This window comes from Poecilia formosa, unplaced genomic scaffold (assembly GCF_000485575.1).
Source record: "Poecilia formosa unplaced genomic scaffold, Poecilia_formosa-5.1.2 Scaffold34, whole genome shotgun sequence".
NCBI lineage: Eukaryota > Metazoa > Chordata > Actinopteri > Cyprinodontiformes > Poeciliidae > Poecilia > Poecilia formosa.
In genome coordinates, this window is record NW_006799973.1 from 2,446,639 (window position 1) to 2,459,781 (window position 13,143).

General features: G+C 38.1%; 1 protein-coding gene across 1 annotated transcript; it reads right to left on the minus strand.

Moving 5' to 3' along the window:
• Positions 1-651: 651 nt before the first annotated feature.
• abhd16a (abhydrolase domain containing 16A, phospholipase) lies at positions 652-12,694 on the minus strand. The gene is made up of 21 exons (XM_007550212.2): positions 12,604-12,694; positions 11,630-11,762; positions 11,095-11,151; positions 10,945-11,011; positions 8,937-9,023; positions 8,604-8,689; positions 8,392-8,465; positions 7,815-7,922; positions 7,406-7,520; positions 7,212-7,313; positions 7,048-7,111; positions 6,083-6,132; positions 5,672-5,795; positions 5,485-5,589; positions 4,637-4,700; positions 4,439-4,495; positions 3,216-3,278; positions 2,712-2,788; positions 1,923-2,021; positions 1,794-1,840; positions 652-1,199 (listed from the first exon to the last, which is right to left on the minus strand). Exons 1-21 carry the CDS (start codon positions 12,639-12,641, stop codon positions 1,116-1,118), a joined length of 1,701 nt encoding a protein of 566 aa, XP_007550274.1. The 5' UTR covers positions 12,642-12,694; the 3' UTR covers positions 652-1,115.
• Positions 12,695-13,143: the final 449 nt, after the last annotated feature.

Below are 13,143 nucleotides of genomic sequence, written 5' to 3' on the forward strand. Positions count from 1 at the left end.
TAATGGAGTCACAGCTAGTGTCTTCCAGACAGCAGAGCCCGTCACAAATACTAAGACTAGTTAACATGGCTACCAACAATGACAAATAAACAGCACACTTAGAAGCAGGTACACAAGAGTGATTAACAGCGCTAAGACCCACCTCCTGGCTTTGGTTTTGAACATGAGGTGAATGATCTTTTCACAGATTGTCTATTAAACTGTCACAACATGGTGACAGTTTTAACAAATAACTGAAAAACATTTTTTATAAAGTTACATAGTGCAGCTGTAAGGAATTAAAACAAGTTTCTACATCTTGCTAAAATATTACTTGTAAGTTGTCCTTCAGGACAACTAGAAAGTGCAAATATTTTTTCTAGTGCAAAAATATTTGCACTAGAAACTGGACAAAAAAAAAAACAAAATAAATTGTTGGTGCTTTTGCAGCAAAGGAAAGGAAAGGGTGAGGACAAACTCAGAATGGGACAAAAGGGAAGGAAAAACATGAACATGTCAGTTGTAGTTTGGAAGAACAAATATCTTCCTTTACGCCCAGAAACCTGAAAAACGCTGAAATGAAATGAGTTTTTTTTCCAGGCTAAGTGGGAACCCTGCAGTTAAGCACTCATGTGATGTGATGGATGCACACAGAAGAAAAAAATAAATAAATCCATCATCTCAAAATTTTATTCAGCATATTTAATGAAACACTGAAGAGCATCATTTTTTAGGCTCCAGATTAATTTATACAGACAGTTCCCACAAAAGAAGAAAAAAACAAGAAACCCTGGAAAGCTTAAATACTCTGGCTGCGTTTCCACAGATGGAAATCCTCTAAAACGACATTAAGATGAGTTTTTATTCTTTGAATCGGAGCAATATACGTCTCATTTACATTTGCTTTACAAACCCAGCCTGGGAGGAAACAATGGGAGGAGTGAGTAATGGCTTTAAAATTAACGAAGGAACACATGTACCGTATTTCTATGGGTGTTTTTTATGAGTATATGGAGGGGAAATTAAACAAAAAAACAAAAAAAAACTAAAGCAGCAGGAACACAGTTCACCACAGGCAATCGACCTCTTGTTTTTCTTCTTCCCATCATCCATCCATCCTGATTCTTTTTTTTTTTTTAAAGTCTCCAGGGCGAGTGAAACTCGGCGGCAGGAAGAGGGGTGCAATGTGTTGATTCAAAGTTTCGCATGTACTTCCGAGCCTTAGAGAGAGAGAGACGGAGAGAGACGACAGCGCAGTTGGAGGAGGAATGGAGAATTAGATGTGTGGGAGGGCGACGGAACAAAAAGCCAAAAAAATAAATAAAATAAAAGTGCAGAAGCTTGATTATATTAGGTTCATTCTATCTGGCTCAGTGCCTTACAAATCTCTCCCATCTCTTAGGGGCTTCACGCGGGAGGTGAATGGAGCCTAATTTAGACGGCGTCACCAGGGGAGACAAAGCATAGCATTAGCTGTAATGCATGGCACTCCTCTTGTTTGATGTTAAATGACTTCAATAAGCCGGAGCGTGCTGAAATATATTACACCAGTCAACCTGAGAGCACAGGTGAGCCGGTTACTATGGCGACCGGAACAGTGTTCCTCAGCGGTAATGATGTCTGAGGAGCCGAGTGTGTTTTCTTTTGAGGGGGTAGAGGGAAGGAAGGCAAGTAAACAACAAAAAAAATAATAATAATAATAAAAAAAGAATGGGGTGGAGTTTATTTGAAGTAAAATAAAACAAAATAAATGGGATTGTAAAAAAAAAAAAAAAGAAGAAGAAAGACAACAAGAGGACGGATTCATTCCTCACCAAGAAAAGAGCGAGCTGACGCCGTCCCTCCAGCGTCATGTCTTCACCTGTTAACACAAAGAGCGTCAACGCAGTGAGGCAACACTCAACTCATCTGTCGGTAATTCTGTTTGGAGCTCAGCGGCTCACCAACGCTCCATGGAAACGAGACGTCTCTGTCCGTCTGGTAGGACTTCAACACCGACAAGCACCAGTCGTCGTCCACTTCGTAGCCGCTGTACACGGACGCTGCAGAGCAACAAAGACCACCAGTAGCTAAAGGCTTCCATGCATGTCTTCTATGGGTCAAATTTACACTTTTTATGTCTTAAAATTATATTTCCTGCTCGTTTTTTTTGGTACCGATAAAGTTCACGTTGGGTTTTTGGCAGATACTTTAGATATGGAACCTGGAAGGACAGAGGTATTGTAATGCAGGGAAGGACACAAGGCTGAAAAGAAGCAAGGATACATCCAAAAGCAACCTGAAAAAAGATGCAGCCAAGGGCAAAAATAAACCCAACAAAAAAAAAAACAAAAACAAAAGAAAAAGGCTAGAAGGAATGGACAAAATAAAAGGAGAGGATGTTTCCTAGAAAAAGGAAATTTCTGAGATTTGCTAGAAATTTTTTTTAAATTAATTCAGAAATTTTATAGGGAAAAAAATCTGGAAATTTCTGTGTTTTCAAAGTAAAAGAAATTAATTTCAGAAATTTCCATGTTTTTTTATTATTTCAAGAAAATTTCCAAGTTTTGATATAGGAAAAAAATATGTTAAATCTGAAGATTGTAAAGTCAAACACTTATTCATCTCTTTCTCCTCATCTTATCTGGATTTGGAAAATTATATATATATATATTTTTTTCTTCACACCAAGTGAACTCTGCTCTTAAAAGGAGAAATAAAACAGCTTTTCATGCAGATTCTCGTCCCCTTACCTTCCTCTATTGGACTAGACGCTGCAAGCCACTGTCTCACGACCCTGACCCCTTCATCCGTCATTATTTTGGGGTATCTGCACAGAAGAATTTAACGAGTCACCAAACGGGTCTGGACAGACGAGGAGCCCCAGACTATGGTAATACAGAGGCTGGATGTGTGTGTGTGTGTGTAATACCTTGTGTGGACGATTTTCCTGACATATACTACGTTGTGGGGACCAAATGCTCCTTGTGGGGACCGGAGCCTGGTCCCCACGAGGGGAAACCCTGTTTTTGGGTCAGGGGTCAGATTTAGGGCTAAGGTATGAATTGAGTTTTGGTTAGGGTTAGGTATGTGATGGTTAGGGTTAGGAAAAGGGTAAAGGTTAAATTTAGGCTGTAGAAATGAATGGAAGTCAATGGAAAGTCCCCACAAAGATAGCAACACAAACATGTGTGTGTGTGTGTGTGTGTGTGTGTGTGTGTGTGTGTGTGTGTGTGTGTGAGTGAGTGAGAACTGGCCTGAACTGAAGCAGTCTGAGCAATAGGTCGTTTCCTCTGTTGGACATGATGTCATCTGCATGTCTGTAAGACATTTACACTTAATCCAGGCTACTTCTACTCATCCAGTGTGAGAAGAAGAAAATTTATTTTAAACATTTAGCGATAAAAATCAGCTTTATAGGGACTGACGTTCAGGGATCATTGAGAAAACGGACCCCAAATTAATGAACCACAATAAATTTACTGTTGTAGACACAACAATATGCAGCTCTGGAAAAAAAAACAAGAGACCACTTAAAATGATAATTTCTCTGATTTTACTCTTTATAGGTTTATGTTTGAGTAAAATGAACTTTGTTTCTTTTATTCTATGAACTACTGACAGCATGTCTGAAGTTACAAGAAAAATATTTACCATTTACTTTCAGAAAATGAGAAATGGTTAAAATAAAAAAGATGCAGCGCTTTCAGACCTCAAATAAAGCAAAGAAATCAAGTTCATGTTCATTCAGAAACAACAATATTAACGTTTTAAAATCAATACTTGGTGGAATAATCAGGAGGTTTTCAATGGGGCTCTGATTTTTTTAAAGGTCTGCATTTAGTGTAATAATTTCATACCACTAGATAAAGTCCAGTGCAAACCACTCATTGACATAAGCAACCTTAAGAGAGCTCACATATTTGTAATTTAATCTAAATAAAACCAGCTTTGCTCGATTTAAATGGTTTTCCTTTCACCTCTCAAGCATGCGTTACTTTATCGCATAAAACGGCAATAAAATACAATAAAGTTAATGGTTACAATGTAAAAAAATAGCGGGAAAAAAATCTAAGCGCTAGGAATACTTCGGCAAAGCCGCGTGATTTAACAAACGAGGGGAGAAAGCCTTTTAAGTGCCTCCTGTTTTCCAGCCTCAAGGTTGGAAGGAGAACATTAATTAATCAAACTGGATAAGAGGAAGCCAATCAAACCGAACGATATATTATTTAAATGACTTATTTGCATCACATAATGATTTTTACAGGGCCTCCGTTCAGCTTAATTAAAGGAATCGATTCCAACCAACAAGTTTATAATGACATGCAGGAGACATTTAATGAGTGCGACTTTATATTTTGTCTTTTAGACTCACACAGAAAGACCGGCTGAAATGCTTCATAATAAAACCGTTAAACTTCAAATTGCTAGAACACACACTCATGGTGTTGTGATGAAAAGAAGAGAGTCAGTAACCTACGTCGTAGTGATGATTTCGTCTCTGGTCCTCCTGACCAGCAGGACTGGCCCCTGATATCTGGAAGAGCCGAAGGAATTCGATGATCAGCTACACGACCAGCGCAGGGTTTCGCTTTCGCTCAGCGGCGAAACCGAAACCCGTGACTGACGCTTTAACCTTTCACCGTTATTTTCACCGTGCTCTGATCACTGGACTCACTTGACGAGCTGCTCTGCGTTGTTGAGGTTCATGTATTGTCTCACTGTGTGCTGCACCAGAGGCCCTGAAAAACAAGACAATGTTTTAATGAATAGACGAGATTAACTGTTTGAGTGCTGAAACGATTAATCAGATTAATCAGTTACTGAAATAATCGGCAACTAATTTAACAGCCGATTAATCATCAACTGAAGTATTAAAAAAAAAAAAACATATTCAAAGTATCAATTAAGCCAAAACTGTACAAAAAACAGAAACATTTTGCATTTAAGATAAAAACATCTTTGTCTGCAAACATGTTTTAGCCAAAACTCCTCAAACGGTTTAAATTTAGCTTCACTTAGTTAAAATTCACTAAAGGAATCAAAGTTATTGGATTTAAGGCAATAAAATATTAATTTTCTTCATTTAAAAAAATTATTTAATTAACTGTTTATTTCAAACTCAAAGTTTATTTATGTAGCACGTTTACAACAGCCTCAGCAACAACAAACGACATAAATGATAAAGTAGAAAATAAAATTAAGTTTAGTAAAAAAAAAGAAATAAGACAATTATAAAACTGGCAAAGTTACCAAAGGCTAATAAAATGAATAAAAACCAAAACAACACTGAAGCAACTGCTGCAGCGATTTTCTTCCATCCTTTATTTTTTTCTCTTTGAATAGATGTGTTTTCAGTCTGGACTTAAAACGGAATATTTGACATTTTAATGCATTTCTAATGTACAAAAATGTGATCACATGAAAAACAATCTGTAGAATGTGCTAATTTTTTTTAAAAATCTGCTTAATTGTCAGAATATTCAATAAAATCGGTTAGTCTGGTGTTTGACAAGCTGCACTCACTCCAGCTTTCAGGCATCACTTTAAGGGCGAGGGGCAAAAGGTCGTCAAAGGAGGCATCCAGCACAACTGACTGGATCTCTGGGTATGACATCACCGCCCAGCTGGCTGAGAGAGGAGGAACAAAGGAAAGACGTAAACTCCCCACTCGTCACAAAGGTGAGCAGAACTTGCTTGCGTCTCCGTGTACCTGTGAATCCGCCAATGGACCAGGCATAAATCACAATGTCGCTCAGCTGGAAGCCCAGCTTGTGAACGGCAAACTGTATCACCACGTCCATGGCGTTGGCCTCGTTCTGGGGGAAAGGAACTCCCTGCCAGGAAGGAAATTTCCATACATTAATAAAACAATCCTAATCACGCAAACATCCAGTTCCTTAAACATTAAAAGCTGCTGAATCATTCATAGCCTGTCCTCTGATTTTAATCTGCCGTGGGAGAGTTTGTGCTGCTTGTGCAACGCTGGTGAACTGAAACCAGACTTTCCACATGCTGTTCTTTTGTGCTGCGCGGCCCGTTTGGATCGGATGACTCACGGCGAGAGTCAGACAAAAGCTCACCGATCTGTAACAATGGCTGAGAACAGGGCGACGCGGCTTACCGTGCTGCCTGCAAATCCAGGGTGGTTCCAGCCCAGAACGGAGTAACCACCTGAAACAGATTCCACTGTTAACCCCAGAACCAGAACCTTAATTCAGCTCAAACTTTTCCACTCTTTAGTACTAAACAGCAAAGTGCTTTAGTGGGATTTTTACAGGTAGCAGTGCATGATTGTAAAGCGGAGGGAAAATTTAATTTTAAAGTCTTAGGTCTGTACTTGAACACAGATCCTTTTCAGTCTCCAACAGATTTTATTTCCCAGTTTTTATCTCCGTTCATTTTCCCATCCAGCCTGAAAAGCCTCCCTATCCCCGCAGCTTTATGCTGCCACTACCATGTTTCTCCACTGAGATGGTGTCTTTAGTGTAGGAGTGCACATTTATCATTTTTTATAATAAATTTCTTGTCATGATAAAATTCTTCTTTTGGCTAATCCTCCATAAACACCGGAGCGTGTTGCTAGCTGTCCTGTTGACAGATTCCCCCACCTGAGCTGTGGATCTCAGCAGCTCCTCCAGAGTTAACTCAGGTCTCTTTGTCCAGGTGGGCGGCCATTTCACGATGAGGTTTGCTGCTGTGCCATTTTCTGATTACGGATTAATCAATGGTCTTGGACTCTGATTTATAATCGTCCAGTTTTCTCCCTGATCTGTCTGAATGTTTCTTGGCCTTCAGACGTCTCCATTTACTAAACGTGATGCTTCTGAAGCTGACTAAACTGGATTTTATTAAGAGGTATCACAATAAAGGGGGATAAATGCAAATACATACCACTTTACAAGTTTTTATTTTAAAATAAATGTATGTTTTTCCTTCCACTTCGTTCATATGCACTACTTGGTGATTTACAGTCCAGTTTGTGGTTTTAAGGATACAAAACAGAAAAACCGTTGAAAGGGTTTGAATGTTTTTCAAGGCGCTGCCCCGTAAGAAACCTGACTTGTTGTTAAGCAGAACATTTCTCACCCTCCAGTGGCGTGTTCATGCAGCCCACCTCATAAAAGCCAGCGTTCCCCTCGCAGCAGATGACCTGTGGCACATTTCAGCAACCATCAGTTATATGACGGGAGTTTTGTTGGAAGCAGGACCGGGCCTGGGGAACAAAAACACAAATCATTTTCGACATTTACCAGAGTCCGGCCGTGCGGCCCGCCATCTTTCCTTCGATCCACAAACATGGTGTCGATCTCGTTCCCGTCGCACGCCACCAGCTTGTTCCTTTCGCCGTCGTACTGTGACAGAGTGGAAGAGAAAGAAATGGCAGAGCGGGGCACTTGTTTGATCCATTTACTGTCAATGGGAGCAAGGACTTTGCTCCTTTTACCTCTTCTATTAATTTAGCCAGGCCTCCCTGCAACATCGGCCTCATCGCTTTCTGCAGTAAACCCACAGAGCCGGGGTACAGCATCCGCCTGCCGAAGGAGTGAGCAATGAGGAACCTGGAAGAGAAGAGAAAAAACATAACTGCACTGCGGTACGGCTGAAACGATTCATCGTGACGAATCGATTATTGAAATAATCGTCAACTATTTCAGTGTCTGATTAATCGTTAACTGCCATCTGCTGAAAAAACAACATATTCAGGGGTGTAATTAGACCAAAACAGTACACAAATATATACATTTAGCATTTTTGATAAAAACACCTAAATCTGTAAATATATTTTACCCAAAGCTCCTCAAATGGCACAGCTTTAGCTTCGGCTGATTGAAATCCACTGAAAGGACACATACCCGATGACGTGGCATGGCAAGGTGCGGACAGAGTGGAGGAAACTGTCTGCTGTCCCTCTCAGTCTGGGCTCTGGCTTCAGCAGAGAAACGCCTCCTTTGGGATGTTTCCTTTCACAGGATAATGAAAAACATTAATGCAGATAAACATAGTGGAAAAAGCATCGACGCCCTTTGAACTTTTCCACTCGTCAGAGCCCAGTCTCGGTAGATTGGAATTTTATTTGTGAAAAATTTCAAAAACTATTCTCTCTCTCTCTCTGTATATATATATATATATATATATATATACACACACACACTCCTCTTGGTATTCGTCTATCAGATTAAATACTAATATCTTGTGACTGTATGTTATTGTTCCTTTCTATTTTTGAAAGGAACAAGGAATTTTTTGCATTTTTTGCCACAAAATGAAAAAAACATGACAATGAATACACATGCAGGGTTATATTTATTAGATCCATTTACCAAGTGCTACTCTACCTAAGTTGTAATCATATAAATATTACAATATGATCCTAATATGAGCAGAACTGCATTGACCAAGCGGCCATTTTAAGTAGAATGAGCAACTTACGGATTGCTGACTTCTGTCCAGCTGAAATCTGCAGGCCAGTGTGAAAAGTCGAAGTCAAAACACCTCAGCTTTTTCTAGAAGCAAAACAGAAAATGCATAAAACGGCACCATAACTTCCCTGTGACGGATAATCAGAAAACAGCGACATGATTTATTCCCGTAATTTTAAACATTTTACTCTGACCCCTTGCCTCAAGTCAGTGAAACCTTACCTTGTTTTCTGGTGTGTGATTCTTCTTGGTTTCCTCCAGAACTGAGATAAAGTGAACATAGTCTGTGTTTCTCCATCTGCCCCATCCTTGGGGAAAAAGCAAGGAGGATGGGGGAGGGGACAAAGAGAGATAAGTCTCTATGTGAAACAAAAGAAAAAAAAAGTAGTTGCAAAAACCTCAAGGGTGTGTTTAGTATGCTTTGTGAGCAGAAACCTTGTTTGACAGTCTCAATGGTAATGAAACCTTATTGGCGAGCAGAACCACTATCTATATCTAAAGATAAATGGACTGAATTAGTTATTGCCTCGCGGGAGGTTAAAAGAGAAGTCTCACCTCGAATACAAGCAACTCCGAGAAGACACACGAGCACGGTTCCCAGGTACTGACTCACTGGAACCAGCTTACTGCTGCAGATGTAGCCTGAGAACGAGCAGCGGCACACGCAGACAAGAGGCTAAACATCGAGCACCAATAAAACGATGAACAGTCTGACAACTAGCCTTCAGCCATGTGCATAAATCAATTTTAGAAGCTCAATAGTACATTAAGGAGTGACACTCAACCTTGAGCAATTAATTTCTAGTGATGCTGAGCCTCGCCAGATGAGTCAGTTGATTACGTTTGTATTAATTCCACTTGTAGGACATCAGCCACGTACAAGGACACATCAATTAATAGTTTTTAGTCCCAGGAGGAGGATTTGTATTAAGAAAGAAAACATTTTTGGACAGTTACCTAAATGGCCAGAGAGGAAAACGTTATATATATGTTTTCCTATATATACGTGTATGTATGTTTATACATACATACACATGTATGTATAAACATACATGTGTCTGTATGTTTATACATACACAAACAGGTAATTACCCAGAGGGAAGCAAAGTAACCTTCAGCCTTAGGCTGTTTCCACAAAGGAGAAACTGAGTGAAGAATACAGCAAGGACACTGATATCATCTGGTTAATTCAAAAATTATAAAACAGACATACTGATTACCCAGAAATTCATTTGGCAAATACAAATGATTATTAAAAACTTAGCAGATCGTTTCATGAATGCGTTTATTTATTCACAAGCAAAAATGGAAAATGCGTCCATTAAACCACAACTGCCTAATCATTTATCTCATGATAATTATTTTTACTTTATTAGTTTGATGAAAACCACATTTTAATGCAAAAAAAATAAAAATAAAAAAACATCTACGGTTTATAAATTCTAAAATTTAAAGGAACAAAGCTTCAAGTTTAACCACTTTGAAACTAATGAGGTAAACACTGTGAAGTTTGGTGAAAATGATAAGAACCGGATTTTGACTGATTTCAGTTACAAACAAACATCTATGCTGTGGATTTATTTATTTTTATTGCCTCACACTCTCCCCTCCATCTCTCATTTCCTTGATCAGGTTTTGTGAATGCAAACTAATCAGCTGAATGAAACAATAGCTTCATTTCCGTCGGTATATCTAACAATCAGACTGCAAACATCCATGGTTCTTGCAACCTCTGTGTCGGTAAACAGAAATCATTGCTCACTCACATAAATATTATCCAATAATTTAATACTTTTTCTTTCTTTGAGACCTCCTTTTTTTTAGCAATCATGAATTTTCTGTTAAGATATTTTAATAACTTCTGTATTGGTGGGTTTTTCTTTTGTACCATGTGATTTTATTTTGCCCTCATTACAAATGGGTGCGGCTGGTTTCCTGGTTCCAGGTGGTTTTTTTTTTTAGGTACACGGTTTACTGGGTGGTAAAGAGAAGTTGTGTGTTTCTATTCCTGCAATCGTTTAGTTTCTGTAAAGCATGTTGTGCTAAATTTTTCTCTACGTGAAAAGCGATACAAAAATATTGACTGAATGATTGATGAACATTCCTCTGACAATTGATCATAATTACTCGACATCAAAAAGTTCATATTTTTATTTTCTGTACAACTTGGCTATTAGATTCTTGGCTAATGTTTTGATGTTGCTAACAGCTAAAAATTGTCCAGCTGATATTTTTAGACAAATTAAGACATTTGAAATCCTGCATATTAAGACGCAGTACTTCCACTCTAAGTAATTTAAATAGAAAACAAGTTCCCCAACATTTTTCAATTATCATTTTATCTGTTAGGTTTTCGGCCTGTAAACAAACTGAAAACAGATTTACTGACATAATAATACGACAAATATTAAATTTATGTGAATGCAACACAAAGAAATCTGAAGAATAGTAAAAGCAGAGATTATGTAGTGTTTCATTGTCACTTTATATATCATTATATTGACATTATTTTCAGACAAAAGCCCCCCTATATTACAGGTCAGCTGTAGTTCATTAATCCTACCTTTTCTGTACAGATAGCAGAGGAGAAGAGGGGAGCTGTAGTAGGATATGGACCATATTGCTGAAGCCTGGAGGGCATAAAGTATAATCACACTTTAATTTAATAATTTTATACTTTCTCCAAGAAGATGAAGCAGAATATTATACTGACCCATCCAAGAATGTTGTCTGTGTGTTTTTCCAGACTTCTGGGTTGGTAGTTCCATGCCTGAGAGAGTAGAGGAAGAAGGTAAATGAGCTAATGTTAGCATAGCTGGTAAGGTTTGTACCCAATAAAATATATTATTTATCCTCACACATGTATTTTACGTTGAATCAAATTCAACTGATAACGGTGCTACTTGTTGTTTAATTTCTTTCTGCGTTTATGTCGTTTGTTCCTCTCCGCGGTTTCAATCATGTTAATGTTAGCTAGCTAGATTAGCGTCATAAAATAGAAAGGAACAACAACATACAGTCACAAAATCAAGTTAGACCGGATGTTACTATGGTGTTGAAACAGAAAACCAGTTGTTGGTTTTTTTAAAGACGAATAAAAGTACAGCTTTCACTCTCTGGTCGTTCATTCATCCCCAACTATCAACTACGCGGAGCAATGACAGCAACAACAGCAGCGATTTAAATGAATAAAAGTCTGGATCTGCAGTCAGCGGCTGTAAAACGGTTCTGAACTCATCGTTTCCTACCCTCCTGGCAAACCTGCCCTCAGGTCGAGGCTGCTCCGGTGATCGGTGAATTCGTTGTAGATGAGGCCCAAAAACACAGCGGTACAACATCCAGGCTGCCATTCTTCCGCCGCGGTGGCTACGGCAGCCGGCACTGACCATAAAAATGAAAGAAGTGGCTAGTTCGACGATTAAAAACAATGAAACCCAACCACATTAATAAGACATTTTTATTCACTACGCTCTATATTTATAAAGAACCCGTGTATGTTTCTAAATATTCTAATAAAAAAATAACGCTGAAAAGGAATAAAAAACAAACAAGAATATTTGTTTTTCTAAAAGTAAAAAGTATAAAATAAAAAGTATTGTAATTTCCAAAAATGGCTTGAGTGGATTGTTTTCAATATCAGACTAATTCAAATTTAAAATTAGCATTTTTTATTTTTGGCTCAAGACACATAACATTAAACTTTAGCCTAGATTAAGGTTGTGTATCATCAGGAATTAATTTTTACGTGTTTATCACTACTTCTCAGCACGTATTTGACCTCCATTCCCTACAAATCCCATCCTGGGACCTCGGGGCTTCTAATACCAGCCTGCTCTCTGTTCCTTTGCTGACAAAACTTTTAAGACCTCTTCAGGAATACTCTCACCGCTGACATTTTAATATGTTATCCCTGGATGAAATTAACATTACTTGTAGCAAGCCCCCAGCCCCCAAATGAAGGATTGTGGCTTTACTGATGAACAGTGAGGTTTATTGGAAGTAAGCTCTGCATTTCAGAGCTGTATGTATAAACACACACACAAAAGACGGTGTAAGCTACAAACCACGCTCTCACAACCGTAACGTCTGTAACTAAAAATAACGTTCACCACTAAAAATATCAACTATTTCAAAAATACCTCAGTGTTTGATTACAATAAAAAAAATTCACAATTTCAACCATTCAATATTAGAAATATCCTTATTTACAAAATAAACATACCTTTTGACTTTATAAAGGGGGCCGATAATAACATACATTTAATAATGTTTTTGCAACTTGTCGTTAAGCTGCCGTTCTATAACATATATAGCGGAAGTTGTAACAAAATAAAAGCCTACAATCAGAAACCGGAAAACAACCATATATTATACAAATAAAACGAAGTAAAGGTATCATGACTTAAAAAGGGTGATACAACAAATAAGGAGCTTAATTTTCTGTTATTTACATTACATATTCACGGGAACAGTTATATCTGACTCTTTATCCTCAATGTGAAGCGTCATGCTCTGAGTAGTTATTATGAATAAAAAAAACAAGTTTAAAACAACTGCAAGTTATTGAAATTTCAAGTCTAATTGAATTAGTAACAATTGTTGATTTGACTTTGGGGGTCAATCATGTTGATAAAATTGTTTTCATTTGTTCTGTCCCTGCAATTTAAGGGTAAGGTTGAATCTTGAGGCCATTAATGGATACTTAATGGTCATTTTGGACCTGCAAGCAGCTGTAGAGTTAACTGGAATATTCAGCAAATGG